The sequence below is a fragment of the Petaurus breviceps genome, unplaced genomic scaffold, assembly GCF_028583685.1.
Source record: "Petaurus breviceps papuanus isolate PSGF00001 unplaced genomic scaffold, PetGlider_PUasm1.0 174, whole genome shotgun sequence".
NCBI lineage: Eukaryota > Metazoa > Chordata > Mammalia > Diprotodontia > Petauridae > Petaurus > Petaurus breviceps.
The window spans coordinates 71,482,972-71,507,050 of NW_027185761.1; the positions used below are offsets into that span (position 1 = coordinate 71,482,972).

Sequence of the window (24,079 nt, forward strand, 5' to 3'; positions counted from 1 at the left end):
CCCAGGGTGCCCTTGTGGTCCCAGGGTGTCCTGTGGTCCCAGGGTGCCCTGGTGGTCCCAAGGTGCCCTGTGGTACCAGGTTGCCCTTGTGGTCCCAGGGTGCCCTTGTGGTTCCAGGGTGCCTTTATGGTCCCAGGGTGTCCTGTGGTCCCAGGGTGCCCTTGTGGTCCCAGGGTGCCCTGTGGTCCCAGGGTGCCCTATGGTCCCAGGGTGCCCTTGTGGTCCCAGGGTGTCCTTGTGGTCCCAGGGTGTCCTTGTGGTCCCAGGGTACCCTGTGGTCCCAGGGTGCCCTTGTGGTCCCAGGGTGCCCTGTGGTCCCAGGGTGCCCTCCTGCAGCTCCACATATGCTCGGAGAATTGAGAGCCAGACCACTCATGCTGATTGGGGGCCTTTTGAATAGTGGGGAGGGTCCATGGGGGCTTTTTCCTTGCCTCTATTATGTCTCTTCATAGGCTCCAGATCATTTCATTGAGTATTATCATTGGGGTGGGTTGATGTTGAGGAGGAGGATTGAAAAAAAGAGTTAAGCAATTAAAAAAAAAATTGTGCCAAGGCTGAGAGTCTATGATGATTCCTTCCATATTTTAGGTGCCCTGCCGCTAGCCACGTGACTTGAGCAAGGCTTGTTTGGATAACTACACTAATAGTAACATTACTAGCAACAGTTGCTATTGTACATTTCTCTTTGTATTATTTTACAGGTGAATAAACTGAGGCGCAGAGACATTAACTGACTTGCCCCGGGTCTCACAGCTAGTGAGTATGTGAGGTGAGATTTAAACCCAGGTCTTCCTGACCCCAAACCCTAACTGCTGTACTGCATGGTGATTGGATAGAATAGCTGCACTGGGGGCCAGGAAACCTGAGTCTTGGCTTTGCCATTTGATGGCTATTAAGCCCTGAAGCTGTGCAAACCTTGGTTAACTACTGATAAAATCAGAATGATAATATGTTCATTATCTACCCACAATCCGGACTTCTGTGAAACCCTCTCGAACCCTCCATGAACCTTCAATATTCATAGGTGGTCTCATGAATGTGGGTCACCCTCTAGTCCCTCTAATCACTGCCCCTTCTCCCCTTCCCATCCCCTTTCACTCTTTTCCATGTCCTGCCCACCTTGCTGGAGGCTTTTGTCTATGAGGGCATGTGTAGCACTCAGCCGCCAGAGATAACAATGGAGTGGAGAAAAGGGAGGCAGATGGTGGGACTGCTACTACCACCACCACCGCCACCACCGCCACTGCTACCACCACCACCACCGCTACCGTCACCACCACTGTTATCACTGCTACTAGCTCACATTTATAGAGGCTTTTAAGATTTACAAAGAACTTTACTTTATCTCATTTGACCCTCCTAACACCCTGTGAGGCAGGGACTCCCATTATCCCCATTTTACAGATGAGTTGAAGGAGTGGCTAGCCTCTCCGCCTCATTCCCTGAGTGGGACTGAGCTAGGAGGCCTGTATGGGCCCTTCCGGCTCTGGGTCTCTGACTCTGACGGCCTTTGCCCATTTCCTGGCTCTCAGCTTCCCCATGTGTGAAATGAAGGTGTTGACCTTGACGACCTCTACAGATTCTTGAAACTATGCTCTATGACCCCGATGGCCTCCGTGACCTTAGGCAAGTTACTTAACGTTGCTGAGCCTCAGTGTCTTCATCTGTAGAATGAGGGCAGTGGACTTGAGGTCTCTATCCCTCTCCCATTTGGGGTCCTGGGACATAACCTTAGGGGATACCTTGATAACTATCCCAGGGCATCATGAGGATCGGTTAATCTGTAGCATTTATGGAGCACCTATTTTTAGTGAATGGAAAAGCATTTATTGAGCCCTTACTGTGTGCTAGGTCCTATGTGATGGACGCTTTGCTAGGTGCTATGGGCACAGAGAGTGAAGCGGGCTCTTCTCTCCAGGACTGGGATGCTGGACAAAGACAGAAGTGATTTCAGCATCACTGCGCCATCTTGGCAGGTGCTCAGCCTCCACCTCCTCCCTTTGACTGCAGGACATTGTCCCTCCTTGAGGGCAGTGACTGTGTGCTTGTTTCTCTGTTTTCCTCTCTGTCTCCGAATCAGCACAGCCTGGCACAACCCAAGCCCTCACAGGGGATCTCTGCCTCCTCATTCAGGGAATGTCTCCCCCCATTGTGGCCTGCACCCCCAGTGCTCTGCCCATGTTGGGCAGCGAGTGTATGTTAGGCTGGCCTGGACACTGCGTACTGGGAGAGGCCTGTGGGAGCCCGGAAGGCCTTCTCAAGGACAGGAGCTCTGGGGTCACTCTTCATTGCCCCTCATTACTGTCTTCATCTTCAGGGGCCAAGGGCTTTAGAGGCATTCCCTCTGGTGGATTACTTCTGTCTGTTCTGGTTTCCAGATCCCTACAGTCTGCATCGTTTTCTGGAGCCTTGGTTGGAGAGATTGGGAGGGGGGAGACAAAGCACTCGGTGCAGTCTAGTCTAGTCTAGAGAGGTGAGACAGTTTATCCGTTACTTTGGGGACCTCTATTTTCTGTGTGATGGCAGTAACTAGGGAGGGTTGACTCTAATTCCTCTTTTCTGGGTACCTTGCTATTGTCAACTCTCGAGCTTAGTGAGACTTTTCAAAGCACAGCAGTCGACTCGCCCTTTATTTCATTTAAAGAAATGTAACTTGTGGATTCAGAGCTGGCAGGGACCTCTGACACTATCCAAGCCCCTCGTTTTACAGATGGGGAGCTGCAGCGAAGGTGACTTGTGGCAGAGAGGAGATTCGAACCCAAGTCTTCTGCTTCCAGAATTAGCAGGACCTCAGCCACGGTCATGTTGCTTTGTGGCAGTTTCTGCTTTACAAATGAAGACACTAAGTCTCGGAGATGTTCAGTGAATGCCATCTGTCCCACAGCTGGATTTGAAAGGAGGCCTTCCTGCCTCTGGGTCTAGGTGGCGCCCACTGAGTTTTTCTGCTCCCTCTGAGCAGAGGGAGCACGGGATTTCAGCAAGCTCAGAAGGGATGTGAGAGCTTCAGGAACAGGCTCTGTAGCCCAGGCTGAGGGCTGTGCTGCCTCCCATGAAAGAGTCCATATCATTAGCCTTGGATTTTCTCTTTGGCTTTCTGGGATGGGACTCATTTCTAGGAGGGAAGTTTGTGTCCTTTACTTTGTCCAAAGTCATGCATTTCTTGGGATCGTGGAATCAGGGCTGGAGGAGACATCAGAGATCACCGAAGTCCAACGCCCTCATTTTACAGATGAGGGAACTGGAGCTGGAGAGGGGAAGCCCGGGGTCATGGAGGTAATCTGGAAGAAGCCAAAGGCACAACCTGATTGCCTCCCCAATTGTTAGGGCTCAGTGGGGGAGAATTGAAAGCTGCTTTCTCAAATTCCTTCTGTAAGGACCAGGTGCATCTTTCTTCTTGCAGACAGCACCCCCATATGGGTCTCTGCCCTCTGGTCAATAGATGGTTGCCTGGTACATCAAACTGAAGGAAAGTTTACAGGTATCAGAAGTCTGGGCAGAAACCATGTGAGAGCTCAGAAGTTTGGGGGTCATTGCTATAAATGTCTGCACTTATCTTAGAAATTGTGTGAGTCAGAGCTTCAGAGGATATTGGCTAGGAGAATCTTAGAATCAGAAAAAAGGGTGCCTTCCAAGGCCCAGCTCTGACACCTACTGATGTGTGACCAAGGGGCAGTCACAACCTCCCAGTGTTGCTGGCTTCTCTGTAAGACTTTAGGTTGCCAATTTGTATCTGTGAAGAGACTCTTCATACAGGGAGTTCTCCAACTAATAAAATCACAGGTCTATGACCAAAAAAAAAAAAAGCTTTGCATGGCAGCACACTACTTTGACTTACATTTATTTTGTCATTTAAAACAACTTTTTTGTACATTTCTCTTATCACACTAAGTGGGTATCATTGTGTCTGAGTCTTTGTGACCCCATATGGGATTTTCTTGGCAGAGGTATTGGAGTAGTTTGCCATTTCCTTCTCCACCTCATTTTATACATGGGGGACTAAGGCAAAGAGGGTTAAGTGACTTGTCCATGACCACATAGCTGGTGTCTGAGACCAGATTTGAACTCATGAATATCAGTCTTCCTGATTCCAAACCCAATACCGTATCCACTGCAATTAATCAATGAGGATTAGAACTCAGCAGCCAGTAGAGAAGTCACATGAGCACTCACAAGTACCAGAATGGGAATAAGTAAGGAAAAGTTTAAGAAGGCTCATTTAAAAGACCCAATGTAGGAATGGTTTGCTGCACATAAATTTAAAAAATAAAAGATCTTGAGGTCACAGTGGTGGTATCTAGGCTACATGATACTTGGAAGTTGCTATAGAAGAAGGACTCCAAGGAGGAATGTACAGAACAAGGCCCATGGGTGCTTTTGTGGCACTAGTCAGAGAAGTCTACCTTGCATCACTTAGAGGTGACAGAGACAGCTTGGGGAGGGTTCATAGACATAGCCACAAAAATAATTCAAGTTCTGGAGGGTAGGATTCAAAAGAAGAGGTTAATGGACTTGGGATTCCATGTTCCAAATATAAAAAAGCAGAGGCTGGCCTAAAAATTGTTTTCAAATATAATAGGTGCTGTCATATAGGGAACAGTGACCAGATGCTCACTACAGACCTAGGTATTCATGTTAAACATGACACCTTTGGTTTAATGCTTAAAATGTGAACAGTTGTGTCTGGATTTCTTTCTTCCATTGACCAGTTAAGAAAATTAAGGTTTGCTGAGAATATTTTTTCCAGGCCCATGGGTAGCATGTATGGTATTGCAGACATTGCTATACCAAGTGACAATGTCTGCCATGCTTCAAGCCTCTCCCTGTCCTAGGCCACATTCCACTCAGCTGCCAAATTCAACTTACTAAATGCAAGTCTGACCCTTGGCATCCCCCCTGAACATCAGCAAATCCAGGTACTCCTTGTTACTTACCTCTGTGACCAAATATGAGCTCTTTGGCATGACATTCAAAGCCATACCTACCTTTCCAGCCTACCCATAACCCCCCTTCTAATGTTCAACAGTCCATATTTTACTTTGACCTTAAAAAGCTTGGATGTAGGGAGGCAGCTGTACCAGGGGACAGTATGACATCAAAACAGCAGTCATTTTGTCATTGACATGGGACTGTCCCTTCTTTGAGCTCCCAGAGCTTTTTGCTCTTTTCCTCAATACAAACAAACACAAGAAGTTTTGTCTTCATAAGTGTAACAGTGGCACCAAAGAGTCTATCCAGTCTCCATCCACCAATTCAGAATTTTCCCGGGGATTCTGATCCCTTCTTCCAGACAAGCAGCATGATGACCCCAGCATAGACTTAGGAGTTTCCTATTATGGGAGCTAGAATGTGACTAGACATCACAGAAATCACTGGAGAATTGTCCGTGGAAGGAAATGATCTGGGCAGCTTGACCTGTTCCTTACATAGCTAGATTTAAAGTTCCCTTGGAAAAGCCCAGCGGAGAGAGATAGCTTGAAGCAATTCTAGCCTCAATTCCAATTCATGGAGATTTTCAGAAGCACCATCTACCCCAGCATATGTCCAGTTCCAGTTGGCTAGGCTACCATCTTGCTCAGAGTCCTCAGTCAGCTGGCCAGGAATCTGCCAAGGCTCATTCTAATCTCCTCTGAACATATTTCCCCACATTTTTAATTTTCTAAAATGACATACTTAAATTGGGGAAGGGGGTGACAGGAGGGTAAGAAATGAGATTTGACCAAATCTTTGAAACCAATCTAATAATATAAGTTGTCTTGGGCAACAGTCAGCCAGGGATTCTGGCATGATAGATTTGTGTGTGTGTGTGTGTGTGTGTGTGTGTAGCTTTAGGAGCTTTAAAAGGAAGCAGGTCCTGAGCAAACACAATGGCAGATAAGTGATCAAGCATGGCAGAGGAGAGAATGAGAAAAGATGAGTGTGGCAGAACTTCTGAGCAGGGAAAATCCCTTGGATCCCTGCCAAGGGTCTCCTTTCCCCTTTGGTGAATTTTATGTGGAGTATGAAGGGCCAAGCTGACAGCTCTGGAGACAGAGGTCTTGTCCCTGTAAGAGCAAACCAAAACAATGCTTCCCATCCATGTCATTCCCCGCATAGCCCAGAGCATTCTATCAGCTTTGCCTAAGGTCCAGCTGCCATTCAGCAGAGCGTTCAGATAGAGCCCTGATTTCTGTTTCCTGTGGGCTTCCTCAAGGACATATGGTCCGAGCAATGATTTTTGTGGACCAAAAGATAGGTGGTACTTGTGATTAAGATCATAACATGGACATTAACTATGTTTTCCTGTATAACTGATCTTTGGAGAAAACGAGAAGATATTATGAGTGAAATAGGGTAAATAGCAGTTTAACTTTGCCTATTCATCACATACACCAAATGGAGAGAGAAGTCAAGCTGAGCCCATGGAAAGTCAGCTCAGTAAGCTGGCCTCCATTCCTTAATGGTTCCTGTGAATGGCCGTGGCGGGGCAGTCTTACGTGAGCCCATGGTAGGGTTTCATCCACTTTTGAGTTCGGGTATTCAGATGCTGTTGTCTTCTGTAGGGGGTGGGGTTTTTCTCAGAAACATTTGGAAATAAATGGAGTATGATTGTGTCAGGGCTTTGCATAGTTTTCCTTTTAAAGGCTACCTAGCCCAGCACCAGCCTAATGACAGAGATTGGAGTCTGCCAAGGTCTGACAATGCAAGTTAACATTTATGCAGAGTGAACTGGCCACCACTTCCACCACAAAGCCTGAGCAGAGGGGACCCAAGCACCGACTTGAAAAGATAGTATTGCCAACTACCGATCAGCCATCTTCCTGAGATTCTTATGGAGAAGGACCCAATTCTTTCCAAAGCAAATAAAGTAGAGGTCCCTGAACAAACCCACCCCATGCTTTTGATAATCTGAGTATCTGCAAAGTGCTTTTCCAGCCTTTTCATTCCCTTCACACACACTGGGCTTCAGCCAAACTTGTCTTCTTGCTGACCCTCCCATAGGACACTCCATGCTTTTGTACTGACCATCCTGCCAGCCCTGGCCATCCTCCCTCCTCACTTCTATCTACCTCCCAGAGCCCTCAGTTTTCCTCAAGACTCAATTCAAGTGTCTTCTTGTAGAGGAAGCCTGTGCTAGTGCCTCCCCCACCCACTATTTCATATCTAACTTGCACCTATTGTGTCTCTGCCTACACAAGGATCTGTTGTTTCATCTCAAAGACTATAATAAGATCCCTGAGGGCAGGACTATTTCACTTTGGCCTCTGTGTCCCTAGTGCTTATCACAGGGCTGGACACAGAGGAGTCGTATTTTAACGGTCTTTTTTATCAGTTTATTCATTGGACAATAAAAATGCTCCCTGATCTTATTTCACCTAAAGACTGAGGAAATTAAAAGTCACTCCATGCACAAGCACCATTACTTCTATGATTAGAATGTTCTCCCACCTGCCTTCTTCCTTTTAAAATGTCTGGAATATTTCAAGATTTAGCTCAAGGCCTTATCCTAGAGAAGGCCTTTCCTGGGCTTCTCAACTCCTAGAGCCTTCCCCACGGAAGGGGACCTGCATGTATTTACATATGTCTATTTATATATATTTCTCACCAACTAAAATAGGGGCAGCAGCCATGTTTGCTTTTTCATTGTTTCTCCACAGTTTCTGACACATAGTGATCTCGTAATGAAAGTGTATTGATTGTTCAATTGCTCAGAAGTCAACATTGCTGAAATGGAGCCTACTGCAGAACTAGGGGTGGGTATCAGTGTTTATTGAGCCTGTTGCACAATTGGTCTTAACACTGGATTTTTGGGAACTTCAAAGATGTCACATGATAGGGTTGTTCCCCTCATTTGCTTATGATACCATCTTTTATGTCTAAATCATGTATCCAATTTTGGTCAGTGTGAGATGTTGGTCTCTACCCACTTTCTGCCAAAATGCTTTCTAATTTTCCCAGCAATTTTTGTCAGATAGTAAGTTCTTATCCCCAAATTTTGGGTTTTTGGTTTTATCAAACACCACATTATTGTCATTTACCACTGTGTCTTGTGTACCTAATCTATTCCACTAATCCACAACTCTATTTGGTGACCAATATCAGGTTCTTTTTAGTGATCATTCCTTTGTAATATAGTTTGAGATCTAGGCTGCCTTCCTTCATGGTTTTTTTTTTTAATTGAATCCCTTGGCATTCTTCACCTTTTGCCCTTTCAGATAAAATTTTGTTATTCTTTTTCCTAGCTCTATAAGTATATATATATATATATATATATATATATATATATATATATATATATATATGTAATTATATAAAATAATTTTTGGTAATTTAATTACCATGGTACTAAATAAGTAAATTAATGTAGGTAGAATTGTCATTTTATTATATTGGCTCTGCCTATCCATGAGCAATTGATATTTCTCCAGTCATTTAGATCTGACAGTATATGAAAAGTGTTTTGGAGCGCAGAGCGGTTTGGTCGTTGATCCGAGCGGCAGTATTCCCGGACTTTAGTTACTCAGAGCGAGGCGGAATCAACGGCATCGCTGAGCGGTCAGAAGTGGCGGCACCAGCAGGGAATTCAGCGGAGGAAACATCGACGGTTCGTTCGGTAAGAGAAGATGGCCCGTACAAAGCAGACTGCTCGTAAGTCCACTGGTGGGAAAGCTCCACGCAAGCAGCTGGCCACAAAGGCTGCCAGGAAAAGCGCCCCCTCTACTGGCGGGGTCAAGAAGCCTCACCGTTACCGGTCTGGTACTGTGGCCCTTCGTGAGATTCGCCGTTACCAGAAGTCCACGGAGCTTTTGATCAGGAAACTACCCTTCCAGCGATTGGTAAGGGAGATTGCTCAGGACTTCAAAACAGACTTGAGGTTCCAGAGTGAAGCTATTGGTGCCCTTCAGGAGGCTAGTGAAGCATATTTGGTGGGTCTCTTTGAAGATACTAACCTGTGTGCCATCCATGCCAAGAGAGTTACTATCATGCCCAAAGACATCCAGTTGGCTCGCAGGATACGGGGAGAAAGAGCTTAAGATGAATGCGAAAAGTGACTGTTCACAGACCTCAGTGATGTGAGTGAGCATTGTTGCTCAGGAGTGACAAGTTGCTAATATGCAGAAGGGATGGGTGATAATTCTTGCTTCTCATGATGTATGTTTCTGTATGTTAATGACTTGTTGGGTAGCTAAAATGGTAAGTTACTAGAATTGATATAAATGTGTACAGGGTCCTTTTGCAATAAAACTGGTTATGACTTGATCCAAGTGTTTAACAATTGGGGCTGTTAAGTCTGACCATACATCACTGTGATAGAATGTGGGCTTTTCAGAGGGTGATAAATATACAAGTCTTAACCACAGTGTAACTTACAGTTTCCTAAAAAAAAAAAAAGAAAGAAAAAAACCATAAACCTGGCAGCTATAGAATACACTATGTGCATTTATAATAGCTATTTTATATATTGTAGTGTCGACATTTTTAAATTAAATGTTTTACATTAAAAAAAAAAGAAAAGTGTTTTGGAATTGTGTTCATGTAGTTCCTTACTGTGTCTTGGCAGGTAGACTACCAAGTATTTTATATTGTCTGCATTTTATCTTTTGAAAGTAAAAGAATGGGGGCGGCCAGGTAGCACAGCAAGTAAGAGCACCGGCTCCAGTGTCAGGATGACCTAGGGATTGAATCCTGGGTTCAGACACTTAGCACCCACCCAGAAACACCTGGCCATGTAACCTTGAGAAAGTTACTTAACCCCAATTGCTTAGGGGCGGCCAGGTGGCTCAGCGAGTAAGAATACTGGCTCCAGTGTTGGGATGACCTGGGGATCAGATCTGGGCTCAGATACTTAGCACCACACCCAGAAATAACTGGCCATGTAACCTTCAGCAAGTTACTTAACCCCAATTGCTTAAAAAAAAAAGAAAGTAAAAGAATGTATTGCTTCAGTCTGTATTCAGACACCATCAGTTCTCTGGGGATAGAGAGCATTTTTATCCTAAGTTCTTCAGAATTGTCTTGGGTGATTGTATTGTTGAGAATAGCTGTCATTCACAGCTGATCATCTTACGATATCACTGATACTTTGTACACAGTACATTTCGCTTTGCATCAGCCCATGCAAGTCTTTCCAGTTTTTTCTGAGAGCATCCTGCTCATCATTTCTTATAGTACAATAGTATTCCATCATATCATATATGACAACTTGCTCAGCCATTCCCCAATTGATGGGCATCACCTTATTTTATTTTATTTTTTATTTTTGTTTTTTTGCTTTCGGGGGGGGGGGGAGGTAGGGCAATTGAGGTTAAGTGACTTGCCCAAGGTCACATGGTTAGTAAGTGTTAAGTGTCTGAGTCCGGATTTGAACTCAGGTCCTCCTGACTCCAGTGCCAGTGCTCTATTCACTGTGCGACCTAGTGTAATGTAATACCAAGCAAAGGCAACTTCCCAGGTTCAAAATACCAGCATAGGTGCTCTCTATTTTATTCAGTAACAAACCCAGAACAGAGAAGATCAAAACATGACATCATTCAAAATACAGCATTTACTAAGTGTGATTAAATCATCTCCAAGGCCTACCCCACCCCAGGACTTTCCAATCATTCAATCAATTACAAAGTCTCTGTTCCAAATACTTCTCCACCCCTAGGCTATACCTTAATTAAGTCCACCACAAAGCCCCTCTTCTCAAATGGAGATTAGTTTCCAAACATAAGTAAAATACATTCATTTGCTCAACCATAGAACACAAAAAGGTCAAAAGTTCCCCACCCCTGGATCACAATTGAATCTACCCCAGAGTTACATCAAGTTTAAACACAGCACTTAATACCCAAATGGAGGTCTTTTCTTCATCTTGACAGGAGGCAAGTTCTCAGCAATCTTAGTTCCTGGAGAGACAAGGCTTAGCAAGGCCATAAGATACATTGCCAGTCCCTTCATGAATTTATCCTCTGTCTGTAGAACAGTCCTAGAACCCCTGAACACATTAGCAAAGCCCTCTCCCAGGATTTCTGTAAACATACAACAAGAAAATCCTTCTTCAGGGCTTCTGAACCAACAGAAAGGCTCCCAGACCCCTGCAACAACAGCACTGTCCTTCACCAGTGGACAGTATTCATTCTGTCTGCCGGACAGTCTCCAGACCCCTGCAACAACAGTACTGTCCCTCACCAGTGGACAGTATTCACTCTCAGTACCGTCCCTCACCAGTGGACAGTATTCACTCTCTGTCTGCAGGACAGTCTTAGGCCTTCTTAACCAAATGCCAGGTTCCAGGACTTCTTCAACAGGACAGTCTTTCACCAGTGGACAAATCTGGCAAAATAACATCAAAACAGACAGACAAAGTACCAGCAAAACAGCCATGTCTCCTCAGTCCTTGGCAGCTCAGGGGGCAGGTCTCAAAAGTCCAGGGCAATTCAAAGCGGCCACCAGCAATCTCTTAGTCTCTACCTCTCCACGAGGTGCTGCTCCCAAAAAAAACTTCCGCCTCTCTCTTGTCTCTCCAAATCTACATCACCAGCTCCTCCCACTTCAGGACTTTCTTTTCACATCAACAAGCCCATCCCACAGGTGGGATTAACAAACTCTGGGTTTTAATACAATCAATTTGAAAACCAAGCCAATACAGGGGAATCTTTAATTGCCATTACTATCACACCTAGCCATCCCAATCACCTCACTTTCTAATTCTTTACCCCCAGGAATATAAATATTTTTGTACATTTAAGTCTTTTTTCTTTTGGGGATACAGACCTAGCAGTGGTATTGCTAGGTCAAAGGGTGTGCATGGTTTTTATAGCCCATTGGGCATAGTTCCAAATTGCTCTACAGAATGGATGAATCAGTTCACAACTCTACCAACAGTGCATTAATATCTCATTTTCCCCTCATCCCCTCCAACCTTTGTCATTAACCTTTTCTGTCCTATTAGCCAATTTAATAGGTATGAGGTAGTAACTCAAAGTTGTCTTAATGTGCATTTCTCCAATCAATAGTGATTTAGAGTACTTTTTCATATGGTTATAGATAGCTTTGATTATTTCATCTGAAAACTGATCATATATTTTGATAATTTATCAATTCGGGAATGACTTTATAAATTTGACTCAGTTCTCTATATATTTGAAAAATGAGACCTTTATCAGAGAAACTTGCTTTAAATTTTTTTCAAGCTTGCAATTGCAAACTATAGTTCCCTCCATCCTATCCCCCCTTTATTCTATTCTCCCTCTCCTTTCACCCTGTCCCTCCTCAAAAGCATTTTGCTTCTGACTGCCCCCTCCCCAATCTTCTCTCCCTTCTATTACTCCCCACTTCTCATATCCCCTTCCCTTCCCACTTTCCTGTTGGGGAAGATAGATTTCTATACCAAACTGCATATATATGTATGTTATTCTCTCTGAGCCGATTCAGATGAGAATAAGTTTTCCTCACTCCTCCTCACTTCTCCATTCTTCCCCTCCATTATTAAGGTTTTTTTCTTGCCTCTTCTGTGTGAGACAATTTACACCATTCTACTTCTCCCTTTATCCCAATGTATTCTTCTTTCACCCTTTAATTTTAATTTTTAGATATCTCTTTGTATTTTACTCACACCTCTGTCTATGGTTTTTTAAATGAAATTTTTCATTCTATCTCTTCCTGCTGGATTTTGTTCATAATATATAGAAATGCTTATGATTTATGTGAGTTTATTTTATATTCTGCAATTTTTCTGAAGTTGTTAATTATTTCAACACTTTTTAGTTGATTCTCTAGGATTCTCTAAGCATACCATTATATCATCTGCAAAGAATGATAGTTTTGTTTCCTCATTGCCTATTCTAATTCTTTCCATTTCTTTTTTCTTTTCTTCTTGCTATAGTTAGCATTTCTCATATAATGTCGAATAATAATGGTGATAATGGTCATCTTTGCTTCACCCCTTGTCTTATTGGGAAGGTTTCTAGATTGTCTCCATTACAGATAATGCTTGCTAATGGTTTTATATAGATATTATTTATCATTTTAAGGAAAACTCATTTTATTTCTGTTTTCTAGTGTTTTAATAGAAATGAGTGTTGTATTATCTCAGAAGCTTTTTTTGCATCTATTGAGAAAATCATATTATTTTTGTTGTTTTTGTTATTGATATGGTCAATTATGCTGATAGTTTTCCTAATACTGAACCAGCCCTGCATTCCTGGTATAAATCCCACCTGGTCATAGTGTGTATATAATCTTTGTGATATATTACTTTAATCTCCTTGCTAGTATTTTACTTAAAAATATTTTACATCAATATTCATTAGAGAAATTTATATGTAGTTTTCTTTATGTTTTTGTTCTTCTTGATTTAGATATCAGCACCATATGATTACTATTTCCCTCCATCCTATTTCCACCCCTCCACAAAAGAATTTTTGCTTCTGACCACTTCCTCCCTTATTCTGTCCTCCCTTCTATTAGCACCTCCCCCTCTTCTTTTTCCTTTTCACCCTCCTACTTCCCTATAGGGTAAGATAGATTTTTATAACTGAGTGTATATGTTATTCCTTCTTTGAACTAATTCAAATGAGAGAAAGGTTCAAGCATTGCCCACGCACCCCATTTTTCTCTTCACTATATAAACTCTCTTATATATATGCCTCTTTTTGATAAGATAAATTTCCCGATTTTACTTCCCCCTTCCTTCTTCTCCCACTGCATCCCTTTTTTAAATCACATTTTAATTTTATTTTTAAAAAATTAAAAATAAATTTAATCATCCTGTCACAGCCACCTTACACCTGTTCCCTCTGTCTATGTATATTCCTTCAAACAGTCCTAGTAATGATCAAGTTCTTAGGATATCATCTTCCCATACATGAATGTAAACAGTTTAATTCTATTGAATTACTTATGATTTCTCTTTCATGTTTACCTTTTTAAGTTTTTCTTGAATCTTACATTTGAAAATCAAAATTTCTATTTAGTTCTAGTCAAACATCAAGAATGTTTGAAAGTCCTCCGTTTCATTAAATATCCATTTTTTACTGAAAAAATTATATTAAAAATTATGTTTAGTTTTGATGGATACATTATTCTTGGTTGTAATCCTAGCTCCTTTGCCTTGTGGTATATCATATTCCAAACCCTCTGATTCTTTAGAGCAGAAGCATCTAAATCTTGTGTGATCCTGATTGTGGCTTCATAGATTTTCAAAGAATTGTTGCTTTCTGGCTGCTTGTGATATTTTCTCTTTGACCTGGGAGTTCTGGAATTTGGATTCTGTTCATTCCTATTTTACCTTATTGTTCTAGAATAATCCAGGAAATTTTCCTTGATAATTTCACAGAACATGATGTCTAGGCACTTTTTTGATTTTGGCTTTCATGTAGTCCAATAATCCTTAAATCATCCCTCCTCAATCTCTTTTCCAGGTTAGTTGTCTTTCCAATGAGATATTTCACATTTTCTTAGGGTTTTCCCCATTCTTTTGACTTTGTTTTATTGTTTGTTGATGTCTCCTGGGATCATTAGCTTCTATTTGCCCAATTCTAATTTTTTAAGGTGTTATTTTCTTCAGTGAACTTTTGTACTTCTTTTTCCATATGGCCCATTCTACTTTTTGAGTTCTTTTCTTCATTCAATTTTTGCAGTCTTTTTTCCATTTGGCCACCAGTTCTGTTTTATTTTAAAAAGTTCTCTTAAATGGATTTTTGTGCCTCTTTTTACTCTTTGGTCAATTTTATTTTTTAAGATGTCATTTTCTTCAGCATTTTTTTGCCTCCTTTACCAAGCTATTGGTTTATTTTCATAATTTTCTTGCGTCATTTTTATTTTCCCCCCAATTTTTCTTCTCCCTCTCTGATTTTGAAAATCCTTTTGAGGTCTACTAGAAATTCTTGTTGGTCTTGTGTTCAGTTCACATTTCTGTTTTCTTTTTGAGGCTTTGCTTGTACCTATTTTCACATTGTTGTCTTATTCTGAATTTGTGATTGATCTTCCCTGTCGCCATAGTAGCCTTTTATGGTTAGGGTTTTCTTTTTTGCTCATTTCTCAAGCTTATTTTTGGACTTTTAACTTTATGCTAAAGTTGAGCTCTGCTCCTGAGTGGAAGGGGCACTCTCCCAAGCTTTGTTTTTTTGTGCTGCTGTTTTCAGAATCAGTTTTGGGAGTCTGTTTTTAGTTCTTCCAAGGTGGTATTATGTAAGGAGAGGTGTGGTCACTGCTTTCCTGGCCTAAGCTCTGTCTTTACTCAGGAAGGGACCTTGTTCTTCTGTATTCACAAATGCCTCAAGTGCTCCTCTTGGTCCAGAAGTGTGACTTGGGCTCCTGCTTTCCTACAGCCTCAAGTGCTAGTGTTCCTTTCTGCCTTGGAACTGATACCTTGGGTCCTACTCCTTTGTGAGTGACCACAAGCATACTTCTTCCCCCTGGAACTGTGGCTTGTTCCCCTGCTTCCCTAGGGCTGCAAGCACTAATGTCCTAATGTTCTTCTCCACCCTCATACTGCAACCCAGTACTGCATGGGATGATGCAACAGTCCTGATCCCAGTGCCATCAAAGGGTCCCCTGTAATCTCCTCCTTTCCCCCTTATTGTCCAGAGGCTGATAATTCCTGAAGCTGATGCTGCCACTGATGCAGTCACCTCTAAGGCATGCTTCTGACATTACCACTGTGTGGCCTGTGTTGTGCTCTGGGTCCCTCCACCACCCCTTTGAGACAGATTTTTCCTGCTTGACCTCCAAAGTAGTCTTGGGCCAGAAAAAAAAGAGACAATAACCAGACTATTGTAGCCTCACTCACGGTAGAATAAATGACTTAAGGGTACAATTTTGTAATCATCTTCTCCAGAATAAACAATAGTTACAGTGTTATCCCTCCCATATGCTATAATCTCTGCAGCCTTTGGAACATCATCTGGCTTCCATTTTACCCATACTTTAGCTCCTGATTTTATTCTATCAGTAGAACCAAATCCTTCAGTTCCTGTGACAGTTATTTTGGAAGGAGGGTCAGTTTTTACAAGTGGCATTGTTTTACAAAGAATGATAATCACTTGAACTATCCTATCATTCTTGTGAATCTGTATGGGCCCTTCACCTAAATTCTGGAATGTTACAACAATTTCTCTTTGATAATTAGAATCTATTACTCCAGCCAATACATGTATTCCTTGAGCTGCTAATCCTGATTTGGGTAAAATCTGTCCAAAGTGATTTTTAGGGATTCTTATGCATATCCCAGTGGAGATTTTTCTTTTCTGTCCAACCAAAAGTCCTCTAAACAATGTAAATCATACCCCACCGAACCAGGTGCTCCTGGGTACGGTGCTGGGACATCTGGCCTCAAGGTCCAATACTCAATATTTGGGATCTTGTGTGTTTGTTGTTTTCTAATTTGCAGATTGGGGGTCATCATTCTGGCTAGAGGTGTACTTCCTCCCAATGGTCTATTATTCAAATTACGCAAAGCCATGAACAAATTATCCTTCCAATGTTGATATGAATTATTGGAACTTAACTTCCTCAACTGTTCTTTCAGTAATCCATTCATTCTTTCAATTAACCCAGATGCTTCTGGATAATATGGAATATGATATATCCATTCTATATTGTTTAGTATACAATACTTCTTCATTTCATTGCCTTTGAAATGTGACCCATTGTCACTTTGAATCTGCATTGGGGTTCCATAATATGGAATGATGGGGAGCTTGTGCTCAAGCCCCACCCTAAAATATGGTTTTCTGTGTTTATTGTGTGCTATTCTTGTTATATTGTTGTGAAATTTTGTTGACACCAGTTATTCCTACTGTATTTTTGCCAAGTAAGGGACATGAAAGATCTTGGGGCCGAATGTAAGGGTTATGGGATTTAAAGATCTTCCGTGCCCCATTGGACTTGCTGACGTAGCAGGAAGGGGCGGAGCAAGAGGAAGCGGAAGCCAAACTAGAGTTCCTGTGGTGGCTGGCGGTGGTGGCGATGGCGGCAGCAGCAGCAGAGGCAGCGGCAGCGCGAAGCCCTTTTTGAGTTAGGACTGCTAAGGACTTTCTGCTAAGGACTCCTGCTGAGGACTGCCAGGGGCTGGAGCTGCTGGGAGCGTGCTTCCCGGATGCTGGGTGGTTGCTGTGAGTGGGGAGAGGAGGACCTTTGCCTGAGGTAGCCTGTTCTGTTTTAAAGGCTTGAAAATGTGGGTGCTTTCTACTTTATCTACCTGTGCCAATGTCATAACTACTCTGATGGCTTTCACTTTCTGGTTTTGGGACTCAGTCTTTTGGTATCTTAATAAATTTTCTAGTTTATTCCCCCATATGGCAAGCATGATGTATTTTGTGATGGATAATTATATCAGCATATCTGTAATCTCCATAGGCATTGTGAATATGGCATTGCTGATACATTTGGTGACGAGGATGGGATCACAAAATGTCAGGCCTTTATTTGGAAGCAGTGGGGCTTTAGAGGGAGAAATGGCTATTCCAGGATGGGAGGATTTGCCTTATTCCTCTCTAGCCAGAGAATGGGCTAAAAGCACAGGGCCCTGTGAAAACTGGGAACCAAGGCTAAAAGAGGGAGAACCTGGAGATTTGGAAAGATTTTTGAAAGCAATACCCATAGAACCAGGCAAAGAACTGGCAGGAGTGTGCAGGAGAGGCTGGGTGCTGCTAACAAGTTATCGCCTTATGTGTAAAAGTAGGGATAAGCTGCTGAAGGAAAGAGCTCGGATGGCTAGGGAGTCAGCTGGTTTGCCTGAGGATTCTTCTGTGTCACAGCACGCAGAAGACCAAACTGGAGGGACTCATGTGGTCCAGGAGCAAGCTACTGTTCATGTAGCTAAAAGGAAGCAAAAAACTAGCAGAACGAATGTGCATGCAGCTTTTGTACAGGCTGGGCAGAGTTGCCCTGACAGCTTCCAGGAGAATGTGTGTGAGGAGAATGGAGCAAGGTTAGATGAGGAGTCTTCTAATGTAGAAGCTCTCCCCATATGAAGAAGAAGACAGGAGAACCACAGGTAGATAAAGTAGAAAGCACCCACATTTTCAAGCCTTTAAAACAGAACAGGCTACCTCAGGCAAAGATCCTCCTCTCCCCACTCACAGCAACCACCCAGAGTCCGGGAAGTGTGCTCCCAGCAGCTCTGGCCCCTGGCAGTCCTCAGCAGGAGTCCTTAGCAGAAATTCTGGCTAACTCAAAAAGGGCTTCGCGCTGCCGCTGCCTCTGCTGCTGCTGCTGCTGTTGCCCCCACCGCCAGCCACCGCAGGAACTCTAGTTTGGCTTCCGCTTCCTCTTGCTCCGCCCCTTCCTGCTACGTCAGCAAGTCCAATGGGGCATGGAAGATCTTTAAATCCCATAACCCTTACATGGTGTTAGTTTAAAGCTGTTAGAAAGAGAATTTGGAAGAGCTTGGGTGAGTTCCTGCCTCTACCGTATCATTTTGGAAAAGTTGATACTTATTATAATCTGAGAGAAACTCCTGGACATTGAGAATATCATTTCATTTCAATGCAATCAGAGGAAGAAAGGAAATAAGCATTTATTAAATGCCTACTGTGTACAGGGTATTGTGTTAAATGCCACAGCCCTTGGGGGTAGGTGCTATTATCTCATTTTATAATTCAGGATCATGAAGCCAACAGAGGTTGACTTGTGAGGGTCACCCAGCTAGTAAGTGTCTGACTCAAGTCTTTCTGATTCCAGACCCAAAACTGCCTCTAGGAGCAGTTTCTATCATAGAATAAACAGATTTCTTTCCAATTGAGCCATTAGACCACGGGGACTGTATTTCTGGAGTCCAAATGTCATAGCTCATTGATGAATAAAAGAATGTGTTTTAGAAATCCTTAAAGCTCATTTCCATTTTATCTGTTCATGGTCTTTCAATTTCATCCTTAAATATCTTTGCAACAATCTGCCTAATTTTGATGCTGCTATAAGCTTTCTGTCAATTCATTCTTTTTCCTTTACTTCTTGCTGTTTTGAAGTTGTACTGCTCATAATATTCCATCATCCTCTGAGGTTTCATAAACCAGTTTCTATTATAAAGAAGTGTTGCTGTTGACTGCTATGTCTATGTGTCTGGGAAGGAGATTCAGTGTTGGCTGGATGAGTTGATTTCTAGACTTTTTTTGGTCTCTTTATTGTAGTTACTGATTTACATGTGTTAGACTTTCTTAGGGTCTGGTGATAGTCTGTGTCAATATGTGTTCTTTTATCCATTTCTCAGTTTTAATGTAAATAGTTTGCTTAAATAAGTCACATTGGACTTGCCCCATTTACATACCCTACTGCCTCATTTTTATTCATTCATCTAATCTGAGATTGACTTTTTTCCTTATGCTAAAAACAACAATATGACTGTATACAGAAAACTGATTTATAAATGACAACTGCAGTAGTAACCAATTGTTCACCGCCTTCAAGGAACTCATGGAGTATTCATTTAGTTTGCAAATAATCAGGTTAAAGATTAAAATTGGTCGGTTGGTTGGTTGTTGGTTTGGTTGGTTGGGTCTTCCATCTCAAAGAGGACCAAAATGATGTCACTATGCTGGAGTCAAGTTTCAATGTGTCTGACTGTGGCCGATCAGACCAGTCCAAGGTCAGAATGCTCTGCCATAGGTGGAACACAAATAGTCCGTGTGAACATTTGGGATGGATTCTCTCAGTCTGCACATCCTATATCTCCTTTGAGCTGTCTCAATTCTGCTTTGCTCTTAGAGCACGGCACCTTCTCTGATGTGGGCACACCATGCTGAGCAGTCTTGTGCCAGTGTCTCCCATGTCACAAATCAATTACAAAGTTCTTAAGAGAGACCTTGAGAGTGTCCTTGTATCTCTTCTTCTGACCACCATGTGAACACTTTCCCTATTGTGAGTTCTCCATAAAATAGTATTTTTGGCAAGCCTATGTTTTGCATTAGAACAAGGTGACAAGCCCAGTGGAATTGCAGTCTCTGAAGCAGAGTTTGAATTCTTGGTAGTTTTATTTGAGTGAGGACCTCAGTGTCTATTACCTAATCCTGTCAGGTGATCTTCAGAATCTTCCTAAGACAATACAGATGGTTTCCTGCCATGGTGCTGGTAGACCGTCCAGGTTTCACAGATATACAGCAAGGTCAGCACAATGGCTTTGTATGCTACAGATTCAAATGAGTAGCTAGTAATAAGGAGGAGGGGGTTCTCCACAAGGTCATTTGTAGCCTGATGGGTGAATGGGGAGGTAAAGACTTGGAGTTAATGTATTTGGTGGAAATGGTGCTTGGGTGACCTAAGGGTGCAGGGGTATTTAGAAAGATGTTTTTAGAGAAGACTTTAGAGAGAAAGCTTTCCATAGAGTAGGAGGAGAGAGAACCAGATTGAAAGGAGCTAACAAATGTATGCGTGGAAGAACTGGTGTGTCTCTTGGAGGCTTTTTCTGGAACATTGGCAGAGAGAGATGGAAGGCTGGACATGGAAGGATGAAAGCACTTACCTCCCTGGATTTCAGGGTTTAGGTCAGGTGCTTCTGTGTTCAGCTCCCATTCTAACTGCCTGCTCCCATGAGCCTTAGCTCAGAGGGATTCTGTTGGCCCTAAGGAGCAGGGGGCATTTCTGGGAGAGGGCTGTCTGCTGCCATGACCAGCCACGCTCCTTCCATTTACTCACGCTAACATTCATGTTATTGCTGTGAGAAGTGCACTGGTGGTAACCAACAGATGGCAGGAATATGTGACCTGTAACCTGATTCAAAGAAAATGCATGCCAAACTCCATTTCTTCCCCAAATGCTGGTGAATCTAGAGGGCTGTAACTAGCAAAGAAAGGCTTGGTTTCCCTGACGATGCCCAAGGCTTCTTGGATAATGAATTAATTTCCTAGGGTTTGTCATTAACAAGCTTCCTGTTCTCTTTCTCTTTTGACAGGACCAGCTGTGAGATACAGCGGGTTCACCATGGATGAACCAAAGCCCCCTCCTTTGCTTGGGCAGCATACAGTAGAAGTACTGACGACATCCCTGGGCTATGATGACAGCACCATCAGGGACCTGCTCCGTGCTGGAGTGGTGGCCCAAGCTGAAATCCAGTGAAAAGGGCTGCTCCCATTCCTGAAGAGCCCATGCTAAGAGTCCTTGGTGAGGGCATGGCTCTTCTTCTAGTCCCTTCATACTTCTTCTGGTGCTACAGAAAAGAAAAAAAAATGAAAGTGTAATCAATTCCCCAAGACTGAGCTTGGGGCTGAAATATCCCTGTGACTTCTTCAATCTCCCCACACTCTGAAATCCCATAGCCTCTTTGAATTAATGCTCCAGTTGCAGGGTCATCTTTAGGCAATGATTTCGTTCCCTGATCCCCCAACCCTGAAAAATTTTCTTCTCATTCAGCTCGTGCTAATTGCCCCAGTGTTTGCTCCAGGAACAAGCATGAGGGTGAGGAAGAGCAGGGCCTGGCGGCCGCTGAGTCTTCCCAGCTCTCCACTCACACATAAAGCCCGCATTTAAACCGTTGTTATGAAGTCAAAGCAATAAGCAAAATGACAGGCTCTGTGATTGATTTTAAACAGAATAACCTAATTTTGTGCTCATGAAGCCTTTGTAAATCTGTAATTTAAACCATGGCCTTTACCCATGTCCATTGTAAAACTGAGACCCACTCTCGGTCTAGGCTGTGTAAATATTTGCTTTAGGGTGCATCTCTCTGATGGTCCCATGATGGGTTGCAGACCATCAATCTCTGCTCCTTCCTGGTGGCATGGTTCCTTAGGGGAGAGTTTTGAGGGGCAGGCGAGCTTCAGTCAAGTGTGGATAGAAATGGCTCCTCCACAGTGCCCAGCCCCCAGAGTGGAAGGAATGGAGAATGAGTGGCCCTTGTGAGATCGGGAGCAAGGCACCTCCCCACTGCTAACAAGTTTGGCAGCTCTTTGGCCCTTGAAACCTGAGTGTTCAAGGGTATAATTTACAAGTAAAGTAAACAGGGTCCTGGAAGGCTTGAACCGTTGAAACATCGGCCCTGGACTGGGCCTGAACATTAATTCAGACTGACACCCAGCCAAGCTAGGCTCTAGCCATGTAAGGAAGGGTGACTTGGGCAATGGCTGACCCTGTCCCTAGGGTTGCCCTTTAGCCAATATTTTCCATAGAGTGCAAAGTCCTTCCTTCATGCTTGTTGTGTACTCCTTATTAAAAAAAATAATGTTATTGCATACTCAAGTTGCAAAAGAAGCTTTCATTACAGTTCATGTTTCTGACTGTGGTTTGGCATTGCATTCACTTTCTTTGCTCCTTGCTCAGGCTCTCTTTTCTTCCTCTTGATCATATAACTCCTGTCTTTAGTCCCTGTAATTAACCAGAATCAAGAACACCAAATAATTAAGGCATTCATCTTCTCATTGGATTAATGACCAACAGTCTAGCCTACTTTCCATCTCCCTTATTGATCAGAAGGTTGTCCCCAGGGAATTCCTTTTTTCAGCTGTAGCCACCCATATAGATTATCTCTTCAGGTGTAGAGAAGCTGCTGTCTCTCCAAGTAAAGGGAACACACAACGGATTGGTATTGTCACCTGGAAGTTTCTGCCATCACTGGATGTCTAGAGACTATTCCTGGAATAGCCCTTGAATCTCCCACTATGCCTAGAAACAAAAAAACTTTATTTTTTTCTCCTATAAAATGGAACTGGCAAATAATTGGTCTACCTGTCTCACAGAATTGTTGTAAAGAGGCAAAGAGGTCAAGTCTCTGAATTGCTTCATAACCACATTCCATTTTGCAAATTCCAGTTACTTTGATGGTTCTGTGACTTCATCAATGGGATCATCTCTCCAATGATGCACATTGCAGCTCATCCCCACCTACCTATCATATGTCTCTTAGTCTCTCCCTCCCATGATTTTGCCATGGGGGCCTGCCCAATGTGTTTCAGGCATTCCTCATTTTCTCTTGACATCTCAAACATATCACTGGGACACCCAAGCTGTCCCTACTCATTGTCCTTGAGTCTCACCACATGATCAACCCATCTCCCTTTTAGCTCAGACATTTCTTGCATTGCTAAACTATACAGATAGGCCTGCCATTGCTGCTGCTGCTGTTGCTGCCATACGGAGGTCAAAGAGGTAGAAACCCTGTCATCCCATATGGTGGCACGATGGAGCTTCCCTAGGGAGCCATGGGCCTCGGCCTCTGCAAAAAGTCAGCTCCTCCCTCACGGGTACCTCAGGCTATCTTGTTTCACTTACAATCACCATTAAAAAAGTGAGCTCCTTGGGGAGAAAAGACCATGCTTTCCTTTTCTTCATATCCCCAGTGCTTAGAACAGTGCCTGGCACTAGTAAGCACCTAATAAAAGCGTGTTGACTAATTGGTTACCAGATTTTACAAATGGCCCTCGTCTGGCCCAGGTCAATGTCTGTGGACCTTTCACACTCTAGGTAAAGGACTCCATCAGGGCTCCTCTCTGCACAGACATCTGAGCTGTCGAATTCCTCCTTGGCCCATTTTGGGCAGGCCCCCAAAGGACATCCAGACAGATGAGAGTTGGGAGACAAGGTCTTAGGGGCAGCCCATTGAGGTGACATCTCCATGTCTATGTACGTGGGCATCGTGTCTATGTTGGGGGATCATGTGAGAAATTGTCAGCTCATCATGAAAATCAAAGCAACCATGTGCCATCCTGATGATGAGTCCTCTTCCCGAGGGCAGCCCAGGACACTGATTCATTTCTCAGTCTCTTTGCTTTGGAGAAACAGCTCCACAGGGCTCATAGGATAATAGCTCTTGGGTGGGAAGGGACTTAGAGACCATCCAGGCTAACCCCCCTCATCCCCTGAGGTCGCTCAAGTGACCTTGAGTAGTTCAGTTCAAGACCTCACTTTTCATTCCAAACGGAGAAGGGGCTTGCAAAGGCCACCTGAAGACTGCCTTCCTCTAGCAAAGCCAATGCTGCAGTCCCCAGATGCTCTCATTGGAGCCATCTTTGTGAGGGGAGGGGCACGCAGCATGATTATATACTGGGGAAGAGAACCGGCTGAGGCCAAGTTATCCAGTGAAATGTGGACAGCCTCGCCCCTTATCAGGTGGCCTTTACAAGCCCCTGGGTGGTTTGCATTAACGAGGAGTCATTTTCTCTGAATCTCTAAATACTGAATCCACAGA

At 43.3% G+C, this 24,079-nt stretch overlaps 2 protein-coding genes across 4 annotated transcripts in view; both read left to right on the forward strand.

The window, feature by feature from the left end:
* Positions 1-22,128, forward strand: part of SUGCT (succinyl-CoA:glutarate-CoA transferase) — a 667,680-nt gene extending 645,552 nt beyond the window's left edge. For 2 of the 3 annotated variants that reach the window (XM_069084394.1, XM_069084395.1), the window contains one exon: positions 20,852-22,128. In XM_069084394.1, coding sequence (XP_068940495.1) covers positions 20,852-21,015 — 164 coding nt within the window. In that variant the 3' untranslated portion in view covers positions 21,016-22,128. Of the gene's footprint in view, positions 1-701; positions 770-20,851 lie in introns of all 3 variants that reach the window. The other variant, XR_011167603.1, reaches the window with a different exon arrangement.
* On the forward strand, positions 8,427-9,492 carry LOC138158258 (histone H3.3A-like). Its single transcript, XM_069084393.1, has one exon. It carries the CDS (start codon positions 8,601-8,603, stop codon positions 9,009-9,011), a length of 411 nt encoding a protein of 136 aa, XP_068940494.1. The 5' UTR covers positions 8,427-8,600; the 3' UTR covers positions 9,012-9,492.
* Positions 22,129-24,079: the final 1,951 nt, after the last annotated feature.